The following is a 23201-nucleotide window of genomic DNA, read 5'->3' as shown; positions in this document are numbered from 1 at the left end:
TATGAATTTACTGTTTGATGATTCCCTTTTAAACACTCATTCTTTATGTTGCCTCCACCCTGCACCTCCCATTCCCTTGTCGTCCGTCTGCATATCACTTTACATCACTTTCTTCCATTCTCCTGATTTTTCCACACCCTTTCCTCCTTCCATCTTTCCATTTGCAATCCAGTATCTTGTCCCCTGTGTGCTCATATCTCAGTACAATATGTACTCAATTAGTTTAAAAGCTCCCAAAAACAATTCATATTTCATAAACTTTGCTTTGAGGGCCATTTGGCAAAGACAAGAGGGAAACAGGGAGGGGAAAGGAAAATAAGTGAGGGGAAGAAAGAGAGAAAGAGCGGTCATGAGAAAGTTATTTCATAGCATTAGGAGAGGTTATACTTTGTATGTTCCCCTCTCCAGCTGTACCTACTTACAGAATGAGCTCAATAAAAAGAAACCCCCCACCCCTTTTGCTTTGGCTTTGTATCCAGGTACAAAATGTTAAGTGATGTTCTCTTACACTGATTTCTAACTGCTCCCCCTCAAAACCCACTTTTCAACATAATGGATGCAAATAAAATATGCAAACAGGCTTGAAATTTGAAGAGAGAGCACAATCAGCTGAACATTATAGATTTAAAAGCATTCAGAGTCCCCAGAATCTTTCCTTCACTCAACTCAAACTCCACTGCGGGGTTCAGTCCGAGGCGGACTTTACCCCGCTGTGAAAAATGGACCTTCAGGGTCTCTCAGCACTTCCCGAGGAGAGCACTGCTACGGTTCACAGGCACTGATGGTTTTTCCAGGTTTTCAAACAGTGTGAAGGCAAGCGCCACTCTGAAGTGCTTCCCAGATTATACACAGTGCTGAGCAAACAGCGGGAGGACTGGGCCTCCTCTGAGGTGAATGTTCTCAATAAGCTCTGTGGGTAAAAGTGAGTGTGTGTGTCTGGAGGAAGTATTCAGATAATTTACTCAAGTAAAAGTACCAATACCACAGTGTAAAAATACTCCATTGCAAGTAAAAGTCCTTTATTTAACATTTTTTCTAGCGGTAGCGTTACTTAAAGATCCTATATTGTAAAAAAATAGATTCCCTTTTCTATTTTCTTTATTATAAAGGTGGTAGAGGTGCAACAAAAATACTGTTAAAGTAACAAAACAATCAATCCACCAAGAAAGGCACAAACCTGAAAATGAGACATTACATGCCCACTTTAAAAGCACTTGTTCTGAATGATACCGTATATTATTATATTATCATTATAATAGTATAATATATAATATGGTGATGCTTATTTTAACACATTTAGGTAATTTAGTCCAGTGGTTCCTGACCTATAAAGGATCACTTGGAAAATATGAAGGGTCATGAGATGATTAATGGGGCAGGAAAGAAGAAGAAAAAATAATTCTGGTACACAACATTTCTTGAATATTTTGGACAATTTGCGCAGTTATTTAAATGAAACCACGTCAGAAGTTCAGATGGGAAATCTGTCTTTGGTGGAACAACCAGGCTTCGAAGTCAAAAAGGTTGTGATCCACTGATTTAACCATTAAATATGTGTTGTATTTTATACACTAATCACATGTTTTTATTTGTAAAATCTTACTCTGTAGAGTAACTTGTAAAAACAACTGTCAAATGAATGTAAAATGTACAAGTACTTCAAAACGGCATTTGAGTAAATGTACTTAGTTACTCTCCACCACTGGTCTACATACAGTTTGTGTCTGTGTGGTAGAAAGTATGCACGGTTTACACAACTTCACTCATCATGTACGTGCTTTTATGTCTCCCAGGCAGAGAGTGGCCTCAGTGAAAACCCATGTTATTGTGTAAGCACTCATCAAAACCGCAGCGCTGCAACTGCACTCTGGAGGAAATGGAAAGTTCTCTGCTATTTGCTCAATAAGAAAATTGGCATTCCACACACACACACACACGCACACGCACACACACACACACACACACACACACACACACACACACACACACACACACACACACACACTCGAGATGCCTGATTCTGCCTAAATGACCCCTTTGACTGATGCTTGTTAAAGCCTCATAAGAGCAGTCTAAACCACCCCGTCCTTGCTTGTTAGCCCTGTCACTTTCCACACACAACTGTTAGGCCAGCTCATTCCTCAGGCAATGATGTCATGGAGCCTTGCGTTGCTCGATTGGCGGAGAAATGCTGTGGTTTATGGGACAGGGAGGCACCAGAGTCCAGCTTTGAATCAGGGCCATCTGGACCAATTGTGACTTGGCAATTAGAGGAGATGATGGGTCCCAGAAATCAGCTGACAAATACTGATGCTGCTTAAGAATAGAATAGAAATACTTTATTGATCCCAAGCTGGGAAATTGCAGTGTAACAGCAGCATTACACACAGACACACCAAATTATTAATATAAAAATACAATACAAAAGATACCTAAAAAATTAAATATATAAATAAGCGGACTAATTGTAGTGCAAATGTAAACATATGATAATCTAAGGTGCAGTGGACGGGAGCTACTGCTACAAGCTGCCGCCTGAAGCACGCCAGAGAAGGACAAACAAGGGGAAGCCATCCACGCCTCGTCCTTTTCAAGGTCTATTTAAATCGATATATATATATATATATATATATATATATATATATATATATATATATATATTAATATTAGACAGTATTAACTCCAAAACAAAAGTTTGACCTCCATTTAAAAATCTGTATCACTGACACAAAGGGCTGTAACTGAGGGTCATTGTCATAAATCAGTCATTTGATCTACTGATTATTTTCTCAATTAATTAATTAATCATTTTATTTTCAAAATGACAAGAATGCCCATCACATAAGGCTATATAAGATAAGATAAGGGTTTTGTTGCCACTGTGTGCACAAGATTGCTGGATTAATACTGTATGTAATAACAATAATAACTATTACTACTTTTATTAAAGATAGAGTGACTAGTTGCTGCTCATGGGGGAATTGTTGGGTCTCTGTAAATTATAAATAAATCCCAGAGTGTGGTCTTTAACTACTCTAGTATATATAAAGTGTCTTGAGATAACTTTTGTTATGATTTGACCCTGTAAATAAAATTGAATAGGATTGAATAAGACATAAAGAAATGTCTTTTTAGTTTGTTTCAGAGGAGAAAAAATAGAAATGTGAGGATGATTCAGCACACATTCATATAAAGTGCCTTGAGTGAATGATAATGTAGCCAGAGGTTCCTTTGTTTATGCTGGAGTCCACGTTATGGAACAGCCTTCAGCTGCATATCACATTTCTCAATATTAAAGTGGCTTTTATAAGTCGGGTTATTATAAAACAGAGTTACAGAATCGTAATGAATTATATAGTGACCTTGTTATTTTAGCTGCACGTGTGTTTTGTCGTGGGAAATCTCTTTTATTCTCTTAAATTGTGGTGATTTCTTGTTGGTTTTTATTTCGAATGTCTTGTGCTTCTTTGTGTTTTTGGTATGTCCTCTAACATATTAGGTCCCTGTTGGAAATAAGCACTTTAACACTATATCCTTTTGGTGTTCCCTGTGTTTTCCATGTGTTCTGGATGATAAGAATGAAATAATGAATAAAAATCAATCAATTCAATCACTTTTATGGTGCAAAAACATGTTTTTTTCAGTGCACTTCAAACCCAAACCCTTAAAATTGTAGTGAAGAGACAAAGTTTCCAGTGAAACCAAATATGTCAGGCTGAATTCTGAAGAAATGTGTTTAAAATTATGCAATTATAACATTTCCATTTGATAAAATAGTGTTTCCGTTAAAAAAAACCTGAATTCTGGGTTTGAATATTAAACATCATACAGCTTTAACGTGATGCTGTCAGACAAGATGATTTTCCCAACCTTCAAGCCACTGAAAGAAAAAAATACAGAATACTAAGCTGTTATATAGTGACCCCATATGCATAAATGTTATTTAGATAACATTCAACCTGAATTTATATGTTTATTGTTAACTAGTGTGTGCCTACAGCTCATATGTTGGAAGATCTGCCGATTAATACCAAGAGGGTCCAGAAACAGACAAGAATGTACAGAATGAACAGTGTGAGTACTGTATGTGTGCGTGACATTCTGACCTGTACTGTATATAACGAAATCATATGACTGCCCTCTCCCATGTGACCCTCTTTGCAGGAGAAGAGAATGAAACGAGATCAGGCTGGATTGTGCAGGAGCTTTAGGAGGTGAAGTGTGCATGAACTGAAGTTGTAATCCTCTCTGCTGCTGCTCAAACTGTGACTGCAGAGGTCACACAGGAAGGAGGAACACAAAAGGAAACAAGGAAAAGGTCATTTGAACCTGCACCCTCACTCACATCTAATAAATATAAAGATAAAACGTTTGAAGTGTCGATTATTAAAAATAGAGTTGAAGATTTTTAAAGTGCATGTGTCCAATGTAATAAAATGTGCTAAATAAAAGAAAGGATCAATGTTCCTTTGCTGCACCTGAACAGTTACCTGAGGTTCAAATCCCACATTCCTCCTGAGAGTCAGCTGTGACCAGAGAAGTGAGAAGAAATTATTCCTCCAAGACACGAGAGTGACACCTACTGGAAGCAGGAGCAAAGTATCTTTTAAGAAGAAGACGAAGAAGAAGAATTTTTTCACTCTATTATTGTTATTCATGTTACACACACACAGGCCCGAAATACACACATGCACAGACAGGATATACATGCAATTAATGGAGAAATGTTGGCTGTTGCCGGTGACCAGCGCCCAGAGCAGTTGGGGGCTCAGTGCCTTGCTCAACAGCACCTCGGCACTGCCCAGGAGATGAGCTGGCACCTCTCCAGCCACCAGTCCACGCTCCATTCATGGTCCACACCGGCGACCCTCCGGTTCCCAGCCAAGTCACCTATGGACTGAGCTACTGCCGCCCGATAAAAAGATGTTTAATAAGCAGTTCAATTTACATATACGATATTTGTAGTAGGGGGTCACTGCTTTGTCTCTCTTTCAGGGTCCTTGCCCTAAAAAGACCTCAGAGACCCCTGGTCTCTTCTATTCTGGCATTTTTTTAATTATTTAAAGTGCAATTGTTTCTTGTGCCAACATTTTGATGATTTGAATGAATTTGACAAGTGAATGTTCATTTGAAAAACCGTTAGTAAAAAAACCCCAAAAAACCCATAAATTAAATAAATTAATAAAAATACACGGCCACGCTCCCTCTTTTAAAAATGTTTAATATGCAGCCCATTATTACAATATTTGTAGTAGGGGGTTCCCGCTTCGTCTCTCTTTCAGGGTCCTTGGCCTAAAAACATTGAAGACCCCTGGTCTCTTCTATTCTGGCATTTTTCTACTATTATTGTTTGTTTTTACATTAAAAAAAAAATATATATGATCAGAATGTTTTTTTAAATTTAGGAAAATATATTGTTTTTCTTTATTTTTTTTTACTTTTTAATTATTGGCAGGGCAATTGTTTCTTGTGCCAACATTTTGATTATTTGAATGTATTTGACAAGTGAATGTTCATTTGAAAAACCGTTAATGAAAAAAATAAAATTAAAAATAAATTATTTAATTAAAATTAAATGAAATAAAAAATAAAATACATGGCCACGAAACTAAATTAAGCAAAATAAAAATACACGGTAACAAAAATAAAGATAAGATAAATAAAATAAAATAAATAAAAACAAATTAAATAACTAAAAATAAATAGAAATAATTAAATAAATACATAAATAAAATAAAAAATCATGGCCACAAAAATAAATGAATACATACATGCAAATTAAAATAAAATAAATAAAATAAAAATCCACGGTCACGCCCCCTCGTGTTCCCACCATCCCACGTGGTCCCACGGTCTCCGGTGCTTCTGCCGCAGCAGCGGTCACATGACCGAGTCTCCGGCTGGACACTTCCGGTACCACGGCTGCTGTTTTTCCTGCGGGAGGAAAAAAAATAACGGATCTGTTTTTGCTTTTCCTGCGCCGATCCTGACAGTCGGGACTGGAGCAAGGACACACACACACGGGGAACACGACCATCCACCTGCCCGTGAAACCGTGGTCTCCAAACCGCGGGGAGATGAGTACCGGAGGGGCGGGTACAGCGAGTTGACTGGATAACCGGACTAACACCGCCCGTCCTCTCGATCTGGAGAAGAAACACACGCAGCCTTTTCTCTGCTCTCTATTCTCAAACAACCCGCCGTCGATATGTCAAAGTATACCAGCTTCCCAGAGCCGATGGACGACCACAACCCTTTCCAAGTGGGTGAAGTCAAATATTAATTAATTTAATTAATCTGAGTTATTACAGGATTATGGATTATTACAGGAGTCTGTTATGGTGTGCGTGATGATGGAGGGAGTCATTGATGTTGGCTGTGTAATAGCAGGCGTGCTGTTGCTCATGTGACGTGTGTGTGTGTGTGTGTGTGTGTGTGTGTGTGTGTGTGTGTGTGTGTGTGTGTGTGTGTGTGTGTGTGTGTGTGTGTGTGTGTGTGTGTGTGTGTGTGTGTGTGTGTGTGTGTGTGTGTGTGTGTGTGTGTGTTGGGCCTTTCTGTCCCTCCTTAATCTCTGCCCACTTGTAGCTCTTATTGTATTATAGCCATGATGGAGAACACATCTAAAGAAGCCACTCAGGTTTGTTGGATGAGGATTAATAATCCAGCAGTCAGATGTGTCTCTGTGGTGATGTAACCATTTGTTTGTGTCTGCTGTAGGACCCTGCTGTGACTCAACACAGCAGCAACACAGGATATGCCACACTGGACCTTTACAACCCATTTGATAATACTACCGGGGTGAGTAATATTTCTCTGTTATCCGTGCGAAAAAAGGGGATAATTATTTAAAAATGCACCGTACAGATAATGCAAAACAAAGCAGTCTCCTTAAGAGTCATGCCTGTTTTTATCTGTGGTTTTCTTTTGTGAGGAAGAATGGAGAGTGCTGCTTTCTTCCCTATAATCGTCTATTTTGTGCAGGTTATATAAAGAGGCAAGTTTGTTGTGTGGTAATTTCAGTGGATACAAGTTAATGTAGAAATACGCAACCTCTACTTATAATTCACAATGCTTTTTCTTCTGTTCCTGCAGTTTCTTAACAGCAAAGAAAGCCTTTTATGTTTAAAGCTCCTCTCGATTTGAGTTATCTACCTGTTACTATGCAATCCATATCATCCTTTTACTTGTTCAACAAACCCATGCCTTCTTCTTCTTCTTTTTCTTCTTTTTTTAATTTTATTTGGTGATATTGACAGAACAAACAAGGGCACACAAATAAATAACGACAAGGGAAACAAACTGATAAGGTCATATTGGTATAGAAAAACAAACACAGTGGGAAAGAGAGGGAAAAGGAATAAATAAAGAGTTTAAATCAGTTAAAAAACAAGGCTAAGCATAGTACTTATTATAGTTTTAAATAAATACAATTAAAATAAAGGAGAGGAGAACTTCTTATCATGAGGTCAGTTGTCTTAGTACCACCTCTGTGATTACATTTTACAATTTAATTACTTAATGCTATCACTGACATGAAAACTTTACTATAAACTGTGAAAGAATGATCCATTTTCATGGTTATTCCTTAAACATCTTGTTGTTATTTTGTCTTATTTACATGTAACGTATCATTGTCATTGAGGAAATTGCATCTCAGCGGGTTATTACCTAATAAATAATGTCCAATAACCTGAAAACTCCCAGCTGCAGAAATGAAGCCACATAATCCAACTGAATTGCCTTAAAAGTGAATTACAATTATTTAAATAAGCTGTGCATAAAAGGTGCATTTTACATTTTTAAAATAAAGAGCACTCTGCGTGATTCGTTTTGCAGTATCAGACTTTTTTCTGTCGCTGCAGAGCCTCAGTGGTCTCTTAATCATTTTGTTTCACTTCCTTTGGAAACGATGAACAAATCAGGAGGATCCAGACAGGAAAAACCTCCCTGAAAGATCAAGAGTGGGTCACAAAACTGCTCCCGTCATAACGTTTTTAAAATGTCAGCTGATCTGCTGCTTTGCGTGTGCACGATATCAACCGACATAAATGTTACAATAAACCTCGAGTGAGCGGTAAGAGCCCCCTGGTTTCATGCGCCGCCTGGTTGGTCAACCATTGCACATGGATGTTCTTCATTAAACGGTATTTGTGTCTAAAAATATTCATCAAAAAGTAGAAATTCTTGCCATGAAAGCAGAGCTAAAATAATACATATTGTCTTTTGTTTCAAGGACTCAGCTTGATCCCACGTGTACTTCCTGTCAGCTGTGGATGTTGGCAAATACCGCAGCAACAGGAACTAGACTGGAGCTTTTTTGCGAAACTAAACTCGTTTTCATTTATCTTTATCTCAAACTGACACGATGACTAATGACACTTGAGTTGGGGAAGTTATGATCTGATGGGTTTTATTTAATTCTTTTCTTCCCCAGATTATGGCGGTCTTTATCATACGAAAGCTATTTACTTGTTAGAACAAAATGTTTCGGTCCAGACACCAGACTTTATTTATGAATGCTCTCATAAAGGTGCATTTTTAAAACTGCAAAATGTTTTTTAAAAGGTGCATGGTTGTTTTAATTTTGCTGCAGAAACGAAAGCTAGATGGATTATTTGAATTTTTAGTTGTTCTGATTTTTACAGCATTTATACATTTAATTTTAGACATGAAAGTCTCAAAATCTGATGGAAATTATTCAAAGGCTTTTTCTTTTGGTTATTTCTAAAAAAACATATTGTTTTATAAAGTATTGTTTGTATATTATCAACTGTAATCTGGATCTGGCTCTTTGTAAGCCAGTGCAGACCTGGCGTAGTAGTTCATAATTCAGACTTCATTCACTTTAAACTCAAAATTCTACTTTTGGCATTATCCTTTTTATTGACACATTATTGTTCAATTCAATTCAATTCAAAAAACTTTATTTGTCCCCGGGGGGCAATGCAGGGCACACAGAGCAGCAAATAACGACAGTGCAACTATACAAAACATTTTAACCTAACAACAAGAATAAAGTGTAAGAGAAGAATAAGTGTCAGGATGTTAGTGTGTTAGTACAGGTTAGATACGGAGGACATCGTCGGCGTGAGATGTAGAAAGACATGCGTGTATCAGATGCGTGTAAAGAATGTAAACATGCAGTAGACTGTTGAAACAGGTATAAACAGAACTGTAGTGCAGAAAAGATATAAGTGGACAGTGATCGGATTCAGATGAGGTCAGACATGATACATATGTGTAATGAAAGCAAATGTTGCTGAAGTATAATGTTTTTTTTATGGAAAAGTGCTGATATTGATGTGTACTTTATACTTACTTGATGTGTACTTGTACTACTTTGATATTGTCATCGTGGATTAGTTTCAGTGTGGAAAGTGGTGCGAGTATAGCAATAATGATCTATCTTTATGTGTACACGCATCTTTTTTTTGCTGGATTTGCTCACAGGATGAGGTCAAGCTAATCATGTCTTTTTATTTTTTTGACCAGCCTCCACCTCCATATGAAGCCACCTCTCCCTCTGCTCCGCCTGTGCCTGCACAGACCCCACCCAGCAGGACAACACCCACTGAGCCTCGTAACTATGGCTCCTACAACTCCAAGGTAACACACTGCACTTGTTGCTGCACTTGTCACTTTGGACGAGGGTTCAACATGGGGCTGGGTTTAAAAAAAGAGTTTTCCAGATTAAAATGGATCTTCATCTGAATGATCCGATATTGATTCATAAAAAGAAATATTGATATTATTTGATATTATATATTATGACATTATGCACTGTTTGAAACTAGAAGACTTAAGGAATCCATTGGTGCAGTCCACGTCATGGTAACTTGTCAGAAAGGGGGTTAAATAACGCTCCAAAGTTAGGCTACATTTTGGCGAGGGAATAATTGGCATGGCCATTTTCCAAGAGGTCCCGGCTTTCACCTCTGACCTCCACATATCTGAATGAAAATGTCCCCTAATACTCACAGACTGTAGAGTTGCTCTTCAGTGTGTTAAATGCTGCAGTGTGTTAATGTTGAGTAAAAGGTATAATAAAGCAATTCTTACCTCTCTGTCAATTTGACACTTTTCTTTTGTAATCTTAAAATGTTCCTAAGAAGCGTATGGGCACTAAATTGCAAAAGAAATCCACCAGGTGATTAATCTCAAAAGTATTAGTTATCTTATATTTCTGATAAAACTCTGACCAATCGTTTTATTCTTTCTGAATAAAATTATTTGCGATTAGAGCTTCCTGCCTGTTATCCGTCGCTCCGTTTCCCTTCAGTGCCATGGGACGTCCAAAGTTTCGGACCTCCAACCAGTCAAAGTGCGCTGGAATGCCTGTCAAAATGAACTTCCTACTAGCGAATTTGGAGAAGGTCGATCTCCCTCAAACTTAATAGTAGGTGGTCCGAAACTTCGGACTTCCCATGTCACCTGAACGCAGCATTTCTGGGAGGAGGGAGCGTCAGAGGTCAGGCAGGGGTAAGAGGGTGGGAGTTTTGTGGGAAGAATGCAAGAAAGGTAAGAATTGCTTCAATCTAACTGCTGTAATAATGTAAACATTAATATTTTAATAATGCAAAGGCATTAGTTCTCTGAGAAAATTGATTTTGATCAACGGGAAATCAGTGGCGACACCCGCCCACAGGACAATGTCATTATTCAAAATCAACGTGTTTTGTGAAACATACCATATTGTATTGTTTCCTCTGTATCGTGACACGTATCGTATCATGAGGTTGTAAGTAAATATAAGTCAATGTTCCTGTAGGTACTTTGAAAGCCGGTCCTCTGTGATTCTCTTATGCTACCAGGTCTTTTTCGTGCAGTTCTGATGCATCGATTTACCTTGTGTCTTTTCGTGTTAGACTGCGGTGAACGCCACCACAGCAGAGCTCCTGAGGAAGCAGGAGGAGCTGGAGAAGAAAGCCCGGGAGCTGGAGAGGAGAGAGAGGGAGCTCGAGTCACACAGCCTGGGACCCGGAGCCTGTAAGAGAAGCTTAAGATGCCTACATTTCTTATTGATTTAATGATTTCAAAAGAAATTGCTGTTAGTGACGTTTCCCAACTGCTCTCTTCACCAGCCCGTCAGAACAACTGGCCCCCGCTGCCCTCCTTCTGCCCTGTGGGCCCCTGCTTCTACCAGGACATCAACGTGGAGATCACTCAGCGTTTCCAGCGCACCGTCACCATCATGTACTACTTCTGGATGTGTGAGTCCCTGTAACTCATTACTTACTACCCGCTGTTATGTGAAATTCCAGCATCACTGTTTCATTCATTGTATCGGTGGAAGGTCGTGGTTTTAACTGAGAGATTTACTTCAGAAATTGATTGAGAGCTGACTCGTGTCCGTGTGACTCTACTGTGCCGTCTAAGGTAGGAGTGTCCGTGCCCTGGACTGTAGATAAACATGGGCAGCTCCCTGAAATCCAAAACATCTATATCGCCACCTGGTGGCTGTCTGCTGCACAGGTCATAAATCCTGCCCCCTCCATGTTAGTGGAAGAGACTAAAACATGAAAGTACACATCAAATACATTTTTCCCAAAGATGGTTTCTGTAATGTTTAAGCAGTTTCGATCACACTGATGTTTGTTTAAGTGTTCATTTTCTGATAACTTTGGTTTTTAATTAGTTATTTGATGCTATAAAAAATAAGGAGAACTGCTCGTATTTCTGGACTGCAAAGAATAATCGCTTAGTTGTCAACTATTAAATGAATTGCCAACTATTAAATAGAATTATGATTCAAATTCCTAAACTGCGAATATGTTCTGGTTTCTTTCCTCTATGACAGTAAACTGAATATCTTTGAGTTGTGGACAAAAGAAGACATATTAGGGCGTCATTTGGGGCTTTGGGAAACATTGATTGGTCAATAAAATGTCAGAAAATTGTGAAAAAAATGTCAAACAACTACGAAAACAGAGAAAATAATCGACAGATTAATCCACAATGATAATAACGCTTACATAACTAAAACGAACCTTGATACTTATTTTGAAAATGAAAGAGAGAGAAAGATAGAGGACGGGACAGTAATGCAGAAAGCGACCGCATAATTCAATCCAATTAAATTTTATTTTACAGTGCCAAATCATAACACAAGTTATCTCAGGACACTTTACGTATTGAGTAGGTCTAGACCACACTCTATGACTTATTCATGATTTACAGAGACCCAACAATTCCCCCATGAGCAGCAACAAGTCGCACTATCTTTAATACAAGTAGTTGTTATTAAAGTTATTGTATACAGTATTAATCCAGCAATCTTGTGCACACAGTGGCAATGAAAACCTTCCTTTAAACAGGCAGGAACGTTGAACAGACCCAGCTCTACGGAGGACGGACATCTATCTTGACAGGTTGGGGAGGAAGAAAAGGAGAGAGAAAGAGAGAAAAGACGGACAGAGAGAGAGACAAAGACAGACACAAAGACAGAGATGCAAGCAACCACAAAAGTAACATTAACTATAATAATATCTATAGTAATGTGAATAAGAAAGGGCGGGCATAATAAAATGAATTTAAAAAGGGCTCTTGAGCCGAGGGATAAACCAAAAGAGCCAAGTCTAAACCTAGCAGCAGGCAAAGGAAGGTAATATATAGCTTCATATTGCATCAGCCAAAGTCCTGACAGGTTGGCTCTTTGTTGAGAGTGGGGAGGGCTGTGATTTATGTTCTAGTGCACAGCTCTGTAATAAAGCTACAAAGCGTTAATCCCTACATTCAGACTGCGGTGCTGTTTAATCTTTTTATTATTTAAGTCTTCATTTTATCAGTCTTTTCTTTACATGGGTTGTTAAGAGCCACACATCGGTACAGAGCAAACAGGAGGAGCATCCCCATGTAGTCAGTTTTTTTTCCAGTATTTTGTCTTTTGTTAAAATCGTTTTCTTAGAGAAAAGGTCAGTTGTCATTTGATGGTGGGTTTGTCTGTTGCCACTTTGGTGTGAGGACTTTATTGCTCGCAGGCAAAAGTTCTTTATAAACATATCCATCCCGGGCCATGAGTTTGTCTGAGATTATGCCCAGGTATAATGTGACAAAAGAGCTTTCCACTTCTGTTCCAAAAATATTCCTTATGTCTTTGGCAATCTCTTGCCAATCTAAATGGATTAGAGAGGAAGGTCGTTTTGGTCTTCGTCGGCATTAATTTGTCTGGCAAGACGTCCTCTCAAGGTACAAATAGGCATAGACATATACTGAATACGTCGCGGGTACAAGCAGCCGAAATGGGTTTTCTCAGGAGGGGGGCTGGAGTCTCCCTTAGAGATAGGGTGAGAAGTTCAGCCATCCGTGAGGAACTCAGAGTAGAGCCGCTGCTCCTTTGTGTTGAAAGGAGCAAGTTGAGGTGGTTCGGGCATCTAGTAAGGATGAACCCTGGGCGCCTCCCTAGGGAGGTGTTCCAGGCACGTCCAGCTGGGAGGAGGCCTCGAGGAAGACCCATGACTAGGTGGAGAGATTATATCTCCACACTGGCCTGGGATCGCCTCGGGATCCCCCAGTTAGAGCTGGTTAATGTGGCCCGGGAAAGGGAAGTTTGGGGTCCCCTGCTAAAGCTGCTGCCCCCGCGACCCGACCCCTGATAAGCGGATGAAGATGAGATGAGATGGGATATATTTAATACTGGAAAGAGACAAAAAGAACAAAACCAATATGTGAAATAGATCACAGAAAGAAATGTGCATCACATTTGTGTATTAAAGCATAGATAAATAGGACAGATCACCTGTTTTGATGATGATGATAATAATACTGATACATTTTTATTTATAAAGCACCTTTCTTACAAAAAATGCAGCTCAAAGTGCTTTACAGGAAAAGCATAAAAAATGAGAAGAACAGCGCTGATAGCACTGGAAAGTAAAATTATAAGAAAACAGAAGAACAAACAATTAAATAGTTAAAATTAAATTAAATAAAACAGAAAAAAATGCCAAAAAAGGAAAAAAATGTAAAAATGGTGGGTCAGGTGTTTAAGACATGGTGTGGGATGGTGTTAAAATATGTGTTGTTAAAGATTTCGACTGAGACTGCCTCTCCGATGGTTTTGGGTAAGGATTTCCAGAGTTTGGGAGCGTAAGCAAAAAAAGCTGCATCTCCAATTTGCTTCTATAGAGGCATGATGTTCATGCTTCTAGACCAGGTAGACTATTATTCACGTAGTTCATTAACGGGTCCCCGGTTTTATAAAATCTCTTACTTGAGCTGTTGAGGGATGTTCTGCATCATATCTTTAATCCACTGCGTGTGTGTTGGAGTGCTTCTATCCTTCGAATTAAATACAATGTATTCTTCATGCTGAATGACTTGTTTCCAAGAAACTTGTGAGCACATCTCTGGTAAACACAGGATTTAAAGTGGTTGTTTTGCTAAGTTCTCTGTGAAGAAACTCACTTTTATAGATCTGTCGATTAGACAATAAAATCAGTGAGTGTTAGTTGACTAAGAATTTATACATTTTTAATGTTAGCGTCAAAATACCGTTTATTTTTATATATATATATTATATTCTTCCAGCATAATCCCTGCAAGGATCTTCAGTTGAGTGCTGTCCATTCTTGTTCTACCACTTCCATTCACCCTTTTGTCTCTTTTTTATGCTATTCCCTTAATGTTTAGTCTGCACCTGCACGCTGCTCTTCAACCTGATCTCCTCCCTGGCCATGTTCTGCGTGGACCCCTCGGTAGGCGTCGGCCTGGGCCTCGCCATACTCTGGGGCCTCCTCTTCACCCCCTGCTCCTTCGTCTGTTGGTACCGACCTATGTACAAAGCCTTCAGGTGTGTATCAGCGTCTCTGTGAATTTGTTTTATCCTTCACTTGCTGTTTAAAAGTTGTACAGGACGAGTTGGCTGCATGAAAGATAAATGGCATTGAAGCTCTCACAGTAACAATATCTTTTCTCTCCTCTCTAGGAGTGACAGCTCTTTCAACTTCTTTGTCTTCTTCTTCGTTTTCTTCGCCGAAGTGGTCGTCTCCGTCATCATGACGATTGGTATCCCTGGATGGGGCTTCAGGTACGTCTAATAAACAAACAAGGCGTGTGCGTGACTCTGTCCAGTTACTGTGTATCCCTCTGTCTCACCGTCTCTTCCCCTCAGCGGGTGGATCGTGAGCCTGGCTGCTCTGAAGACCAGTGTCCCCGTCGGTGCGATCATGATGATGAATGCCGTCCTCTTCACCGCCCAAGCCGCCATAGGGGTTGTCATGCTGAAGAAGGTGAAAACTACTGTAAATAAGTTTACGTGCAGAAAAGAAATTCACAGGTAGTGACTCAAATTAGGGTTGTGTTTTTGACAAGCTGCCGGTGACACTATCCCCCCGTTTCTACTTTAGGATGTGGTATTGTTATGGAGCATGATTATAACAGTATCTCATGGCAGTAGCTGAGGAAAGAAGTTTGGTTTATTTCTGTTTGAACTGCTGAAGTGACAACTCTGCAGAATTTACCTTCTGCGTGATGGTTTGCCATAATGTTTTATTTTCTTTTGATGATGCAGCTTCATCCAAAGCACCAAATGATCAGAAATCAGACTCTCTAGCTAGAATACAGGGTTTTTAATTTTACACACGTGCAAACAGACTCGTGTTCCCATCGCAGCAGTAAAGAGGAAGTGATGGGGAGGAGGGAACCTTTCGAGTCAAGGCTCCAATTAAACACAAGGTCCCTTTTTTACGTGTCAGGTGTCGCTACATATTTTGACAAAAAACGCAAATCTCAATTAGACGATAGGTCTGGTTTAAGTTCTTTTAGATATTTAAAACCTACTTAAAGCCAGTGAAACCGCTTTAGCTACCTGTAGTGGAGTCAGCCACTTAGACGCTGCCTACAATTATAAATGTTTAAACTTTAATATGTACATGCTACACATCGTTAGTTACATTCTCAACAAATCAATCGTTCAGTTCATTTTACCGAAAACATTTGCACCCAAGCATATTTAATTCAGATTATATTTTGGTACTGTGGTGTCTCTCTAGCTCTGAAGCACTGATAAAGTCTACATATTTATCCATTCAACATTTATTTACATTTTAATTAAACCGTAAGTGTCCACAGATGAAAAGAATCAAAATGCCTTTTCATAAAAATGTATCCAAGTTGTGAATATTGTCGTGCGAAGTCTTATTTCTCAACTCAAACAAACACCGCACTTTAATAAGTGAAAGGATTAAATAGATATAAATAAATAAATGTAGCTTATACGGCACTGCAATAAAGAATAGAAACGTAAGAATGAAAGCAGCAGTGGAGCGATTGTTTAGCCACTAGAAGTACAGAGAGTAGAAATAGTGCAAAGACTGATTACTGTGGATAATGCAAAATATAAATTGAAGAGGAGTGCTTATAAATGCTTTTAATAAGACTTAAGATGAATGTAGACAGTTAGGAGATACTCAGACATGATTAAGCGGGTCACATTTCCTGAAACAAGTCAAACGATGAATCCAAATTGTCAAAGTGCATCTGCACGTTCTATCCGGTCTGTGGAAAATACTTGCCCAGGTGGTCCCCCTACCATGGACCAGTCGGTAGCTAACAAACAGTCTGAAGAAAAGCCACGATATCAAGTTCATGCGTATCATTTTCACCCTCACAATGTGTATAATACGAGGACGTATTGCTGCGTGTATCGGGTGTCAGCGCGCTCTGCTCTTCCCCTCTTTAGGTCCACAGTCTGTACAGGCAGACCGATGCCAGCTTTCAGAAGGCCCAGGCCGAGTTCGCCACCGGAGTCATGGCCAATCAGGCTGTACGCCAGGCTGCCACCACCGCTGCCACCACTGCTGCCGCCAACGCCGCCCAGGGGGCCTTCACCGCACCTCGATAGAGCAGGACGAGAGGGGGTTGGGAGGGTAAGAAATGAAGGAGGAAGAGGAGGAGGAGGGCCCTTTCAGCTTGATAGAGGATCTGTTTGGTATTTAATTCCCCACTGGTGATTAGAGTTTGATTGGGGGCGGAAACCGAGTCTGTATAATTAACCCCCGAGTAACTGAACTTCAGGGCACGTGCATGAGACAGAGGTGGGGTTGTGTAATCACTAAAGGTGTACAGGACAAGTTAGCTACTTTGCCAAACCAGGAGTCAACGAATCACAAGTGTTGATAAAAAAACAAAAACAAAAGATGGTGTGAAATGTGAAAACTGTAAGATGACGAAGCTGTATGAAATTTAGCGCAGTCGTTCCAAGTGTCAGTAAGCGCAGGGAAAATGTTTCTTTTGTATGAAAAGACAAGCTGTGTGCCAAGTAGGACCGTCCTGGCCTCAACTGGATGTACATTGTGCTTATGAGGAGCCATGTTTTTAGTCGGAGCTGAACACTGAATTTACGCCATTCTAACATTTGATCCGTTACTGAGTGTTTTTTTATTGTTTTTTGTCGCTTAGATTTAAACTAACACGTTTGGTTATTATTCCAAATGAGAATGCTTGTTTACCTATTTGCCAAAACCTCTTCCACTGGGAAGATTATGAACATGTGTTGTTTTGGTTACAATATATCTGTCACTGTTTTGTTGGTGCTGCTCGTGGTTCTTATGATTATTACAGGTCACTGTCTTGGTTTTAATAAAGATGTATTGTCATGCTTACACAGTCTTATCAATGCCTTATCTTACTGACAAGTTCATTTGTGCTGTATTTTGATATAAAATCAAATGTATAGTTAGGATTTTCTTTAAAGTGGGGATGTACGAGCTACTCATCCATAGTCAGTGTGTTACCTACAGTAGATGGCGGTCGGCACAACCCCAGTTTGGAGAGGTACCGAAATTTACTACTGTGAATGGGAGCAGCAGTTAGACGATTTTAGCCATGACTAAAAGAAATCAATATCACTTAAAGTGTACGCTATATTAAGAATGTTTTCACTGCTTTACCTCGCTGTCTGGCAGCCCTTTTAAGTTAACGAGGGGGAGATGGAGCCGTAATATATGCTCTCATCAAAGCCACCAGACCCTGTTGACAAAAACTTTAACTTGACCTGACAGAACGCAGGAGTTGCTGATCTACTGCTGCCTCAGTCGGTTCGTTTTTTTAGTTTCTAACCCCTTAAAACACCAAAGCCACAATAACACAAACAAACTGATTTAGGCGGCCGTAGAACAGCAACTCCTGTCTTCTGGGAGCTAAAATTACCGTTTTTGTCAATGGAGTCTTTGATGAGATCAGAGAACAGCATCAGTTCCTCCTGCGTGAACTGAAACAGGGCTTTCTGACAGCAAGATAATGTGGTGAAAGTATTCTGAATAAAGCATACCCTTAAATTGATACTGATTTTTATATAGTGGCTCAAATATGTTGTGCCGATATCCGATATGCCAATATTTCACAACTAATTTGGCCGATAATCGATATCAATACAGATAGCTTATAGACCTTTTAGAAGATGTAAACATTTCACATAAGTCCTAGTTTATTTCCTGTTGCAGTGCATGTGAATGATATCAGCTGACAGGAAGTTAACAAGGACCGAACTAGGACTGTTTAGGAATGTTTGTTTGCATCTTTGAAAAGGTCCATAAATGTATATTCTTGTTTTCCCACACCCAATTGCAGGGATCAAGTCCCAACAGTAGTGGAATTAACATGATAAAAGCTTAAAATGATGAAATATTAATTGATTTTTCAAATAACAAAAATACTTAAACTTACATTATGTAGCCTAAAACATGCTGTAGCCTACTTATTTATGACAATTGCCTTTAAACAAAAAAAGTAACATACACCCTACTTAAACCAAGCTTAGTATCAAACAACCCCACTTAAAAAAACCTGAACTATCCCTTTAAGCAAATTTAGTCGCCTTTCATGTGTTTACAGATTCATTAACTGACATTTTATGACTGGAGCTGCGTTGCTATGAAACCGCTCGGGTCGAGTTCCGCACTGACTTAACTGTTATAATCAGATGACTGAACATATTTAACCAAATCTGTGTTTTCAAGAGAGGAGAGGATCTCACTTTAACATTTTTGAATTCTCTGGTGACACCAACATACCTGAAGGAAACTCCAAACTTGCTTTTGAGCTTATTTTAGCAACTTGATCTTTGCAGCAGTGGCCGGAGCAAGTCTGACCATGACGCTGCAGGTTATTATTTATGTATTTATTAACAAATATCTCCTTTATTTATGAAAAAAAAAATGACAATGTGAGAAGTGATGATGCATGCTCCTTAATGATTTGAATGTGCCTCCTGTAGCCGGTTTTCTGACATATCTCACGGGCATCAAACCCTCTCCGGGACTGCTCAACCTGCCGGACCAAACCGTCTGGGACTTTTATGGGCTGCCACACCGACGTCAGGCTCAGCGCGTCACCGTGAAGATGGCGGAGGCTGCGGACACACCACCACCACCACCACAACACCGGTTTTTCTGTCACTGCTGTAAATGTGAAACAAAACCCAAACTCCCGGTGAGTCACTTTTGGAGAGAATGGGTGTTATTGCGCACGGGCCGCCGGGAACCATCCGCGCGGACACGGAGGAACAAATTCAGAGTTTTAGAGCTGATTTTTTTACTTGCAAAGTTAATTAAATCAATTCTGTTCTTCTCTAAAATTATAATTATTGGGATCACACACATAAACAACCACCGGAGCCTGTTGTCTGCGGTTGTTTATGTGCGTAAAGCATGCACCGAGATCTTACATGAGAGAGAGAGAGGGAGAGTAAAACAATCTGGTGATTCACGTTTCCATATTTAGAAGCACCGCTGTTGGAGACGCTGTGTCCAGTTGTCTTCTGTCAACTGCGAGTATGAGAGCCGGAGGAGGGGCCGGTGTGTCACCACATGCCCCAGGAGCGCTTCCTTAACGGTTGCATGCCATAAAGTTGAAAATAGGCGCCTTTAACCCCTACAGTCCGGTTTGTTTTGTCCTCTTATTGTCTCAGTGGAGCCCAACTGAGAGGCTGGAGATGCATTTCTCCTTGGAGCGCGCTATGAGAGCAACTGTTGTTGCGCAACTGGCACTTTTCATGGCAACGATTACCCACCGATAATGTTATGATGGAGCCCATGTCACGTGTGTTCGTATGTACGAAAGAGAGAGAGAGAGAGAGAGAGACGAGAGGAGTAATTTGCACTATATATGGACAAAAATGCAGAAAATGCTGAGCTGCCTGCGGTTGTCGAAGTGATGGCAATTCACAAAGTTATGAAGCAACACTTTTGCATTAAAGGGATGACATGTGACAGGTCCCCAGCTGGACTCAAAGTAGGAACATTGCAATGACAATGTGCTTAACCAATAATTACATCTACAATACATTTGTTGTACTTTTGTGTGTGTCCTGGTTGCCTAGTGATTAAGGTGCATATGTGACTGTAATCTGGTTTGATTCTGGCAGGAATGTCAACCCCCTCTCTAACTCCCCATCTTTCCTGTCCTGTCCTGTCACTATCGAATAAATAACACAACACATGTTAACATGACCGTGACCATAAAGCCATAACTATAAAGAAATGATTTTCCAAATTTGGTGAGAGAGAATATGACTGACCTGCAGGTAAAGCCCTGACCTCTGGGATGAAGTGGAGAGACTTCATCGCCCCACATCACTAATGTCTGCAGCCAAAAGCCAATTAGTCCCCATAATTTTGGCATGAGATGAGAGGTTTGACTGTCATGTAGCATTTTTTGTCTCTTCCAGGATTTTGTCTGCTCCAGATGTGACTCCGACTTCATTGAAGAAGTGACAGAAGACTCCAGGTACACTCCATGTTTTGTGTTTAAACAAACTGTTCTTTATAGTCTTGTTAATAAAAGTATTTTAAAGCATATTCCTAAGCATTAAAATGCATTATGGGCACTGTGACAGAGATGGTTTTTCATTGTTACACCACTGATAATAAAACCGATTTTTATTTTTCTGTCTAGTCTCCTGCAGAACAGCGCATCAGTGGCCAGCGAGGATTCAAACTCGTTGTTCTCAGAGGTATGTCCTTACAAATGGCATTTTAATACGTACTGTTCTCTTTCTCTGAAGGCTTTGTTTGACGCATTGCTTCTCTGGTCTCTCTCCAAGTTATGGCAGCTGCTGTTTATGGAGCGCTCTGCTCTGCTGACACATCCGCCCTCCTCAGAGTCCGACCTGGATGACAGCGAGCAGGTATCTGCAGGTCAGAGACGTCCTTCTCCAGTGTCGCCTGGTACTTCTGAGGCCGGAGAACCAGAGTCTCCTCCGCAGCCTGAACAAGAGAGCTCGTCCAGGCCTGAACAAAGGCCTGCAGTGGAAGGGTGTGTGGACATGGTACACAGAAACATCAGCAGCCTGTGCTGAACTCAGTTTAAAAACCAGTTAGTATGCCTTTAATGTGCAAGTTCCTTATATAGAGTATTTCTTTCTATTTATGACTTGTGATTTACAGTACAAGGAAATAAAATGTAGACATAGAACCAACAACCATCCACATACAGTTTAGACGCATAAACAGCTGTTTTCTTGCACTGATATTCATTTTTAATTTTGTTATGAACAGAAACAACTTTCACAGGTTTGCAGGTTTATTCGTTTCTACAAGTTTGAGAAGCTTTTTTATAATGTCATATCATGGGATTCATGTTGCTTCAAAAGGTGATTAAAGTAATGCTTTAGTAAGCTTCCATGTTTGGCTTAGTAATTGGATACTATCAAATTTACCCTTGGGTAATAATAAAGACTCCTTGATACGTAAGGATCCCTCCATAAAATCATTGTTCTTCATCACGTGCAGTCATGCATTGTAGGTGTGAGACTCACTAGCACGCTGTATAACACCCTTGTTGTGCCTCGTCATTTTGACTAAGGAAAACAGCCGCCTGCATTACTAACTCACAATAAAATCAGGAAGACACGGCGTGAGTTTAAACCTGCTGAATATACACAATATAGGACACTAAAGCAGACATCTTTACGGTTTGTTTTTGTCCTCTCAAGGATCGTGCAGCAGTTCTTGGCCGACCTATTTGCCAGCAACGGAAACCCCGCTGCTGCACCAGCTGCACTGTAAGCACTTTTTAATTTTCGATTCACACCATTTACTTTTGATGTCTTCTAACGTGGCATGATAACCTCTCTCTCTATCCCTCTCTCTCTTGCTCTCTCTCGCTTCCTCCCTTTCTGTTTGTCTCTCAGATCCAGCATGCTACAGTTGCACTCAAACCCCGGAGATTACGCGTGGGGTCAGGGAGGTCTGGACGCTGTCATCACAGAGGTCAGTGATACCAGAGGTGGTGATCTCCAGGCTTCGTGTTTAGTTAGGAACATTCTTCTTCTCCCCTCTCTCTCGACCTTTAGAACGAAACACAACCCGCCCCAAAACTCAGTTACCGTCAAGTTCAAACTGTTAATTTCTTATGCTTTTGTCCATTCGTTCATACTCTCTTGATTTGCCTCTTGCTTCCCCTCTCTGCTCCTCATGTCTCCTCCTTTATATCCCTCTTTCTTCTCCCACTCACCTAGTTGTTAGGCCAGTTGGAGAGCACAGGTCCACCCCCTGCAGAAAAGGAGATGATCTCATCCCTGCCAACAGTTTGCATTTCTCAAGACAGACAGGTACCCAGCATGGTATACCTATTTCCCCTCCTCCCTTCTCCTGTCTTCATTCCTCCCATGTTTCCCTTGCTCCTCTTATCTCTCTTTCCCTTTTATACCTAATTTCATCTATCTGTCTCTTCCCCCCCCCCTCCTTTCATTGCTATAATGTATTTCCTTCACTCTTCCCCCTCTTATCTGTCCTTCCCTGCATTATCTCTCTTTTCTCCTCCTGTCTCTACTTCCCTCCTCTCATCTTTCCTTTCCTCCGCTCCTCACATTCTTCTTACCTTTCCCTTTCACCCCATTATTTTCTTTCCTATTCCTAGCTTTCTTTGCATCCCTCTTTCTTTCCTTCGTCCTGTCACTCCTTCCCTCCTCTACCTTTCCATTACATTACAGTCGTTTAGCTGACGCTTTATCCAAAGTGACTTACAATAAGTGCATTTGACCATGAGATACAACCCTCTTCTCTTCCATCTCTCATTACTTCCTCTTTCTTTTCCTCCTCCTACTTTCCCTTTCCTCCTCCCAGCTGTCCTTGCATCCTTCTTTCCTTCTACTATCTTTCCTTTCCATTTGTCTTTACCTCTTCACTACTTCCCTTTTATTCTCTTATCATTCCTCCTATTTTTTCCTTCTTCCTACCACTTTTCTGTCCCCTCCTATACTT

At 40.2% G+C, this 23201-nt stretch overlaps 2 protein-coding genes across 2 annotated transcripts in view; both read left to right on the top strand.

Annotated features, from left to right (window-relative positions):
- The first annotated feature begins 5916 nt into the window (after positions 1-5916).
- On the top strand, positions 5917-17559 carry scamp3 (secretory carrier membrane protein 3). The gene is made up of 9 exons (XM_083925950.1): positions 5917-6262; positions 6718-6798; positions 9493-9606; positions 10866-10986; positions 11082-11210; positions 14629-14788; positions 14924-15025; positions 15110-15227; positions 16679-17559. The coding sequence occupies exons 1-9, from the start codon at positions 6209-6211 to the stop codon at positions 16838-16840; spliced, it is 1041 nt and encodes a 346-aa protein (XP_083782076.1). The 5' UTR covers positions 5917-6208; the 3' UTR covers positions 16841-17559.
- A 1521-nt stretch (positions 17560-19080) lies between these two features.
- rnf115b (ring finger protein 115b) overlaps positions 19081-23201 on the top strand; it is a 5739-nt gene continuing 1618 nt past the window's right edge. The window contains 9 exon segments of the mRNA XM_083926302.1: positions 19081-19101; positions 19214-19428; positions 20666-20724; positions 20893-20950; positions 21041-21252; positions 21932-22000; positions 22130-22208; positions 22457-22538; positions 22541-22549. Of these exon segments, the coding sequence (XP_083782428.1) occupies positions 19339-19428; positions 20666-20724; positions 20893-20950; positions 21041-21252; positions 21932-22000; positions 22130-22208; positions 22457-22538; positions 22541-22549 (658 nt within the window). The 5' untranslated portion in view covers positions 19081-19101; positions 19214-19338.

This window comes from Echiichthys vipera (assembly GCF_963691815.1).
Source record: "Echiichthys vipera genome assembly, chromosome: 13".
Taxonomy (NCBI): Eukaryota; Metazoa; Chordata; class Actinopteri; order Perciformes; family Trachinidae; genus Echiichthys; species Echiichthys vipera.
The sequence above is the reverse complement of the archived record's forward strand: the minus strand, read 5'-3'. Positions and strand labels throughout refer to the sequence as shown.

Bases quoted from the DNA above. Each gene is read 5' to 3' on its own strand.
- scamp3 (XM_083925950.1), top strand. From the start codon at position 6,209: ATGTCAAAGTATACCAGCTTCCCAGAGCCGATGGACGACCACAACCCT. The intron at 14,789-14,923 runs GTGTGTATCAGC...TCTCCTCTCTAG, and splicing joins CCTATGTACAAAGCCTTCAG to GAGTGACAGCTCTTTCAACT. The intron at 15,026-15,109 runs GTACGTCTAATA...TCTTCCCCTCAG, and splicing joins ATCCCTGGATGGGGCTTCAG to CGGGTGGATCGTGAGCCTGG.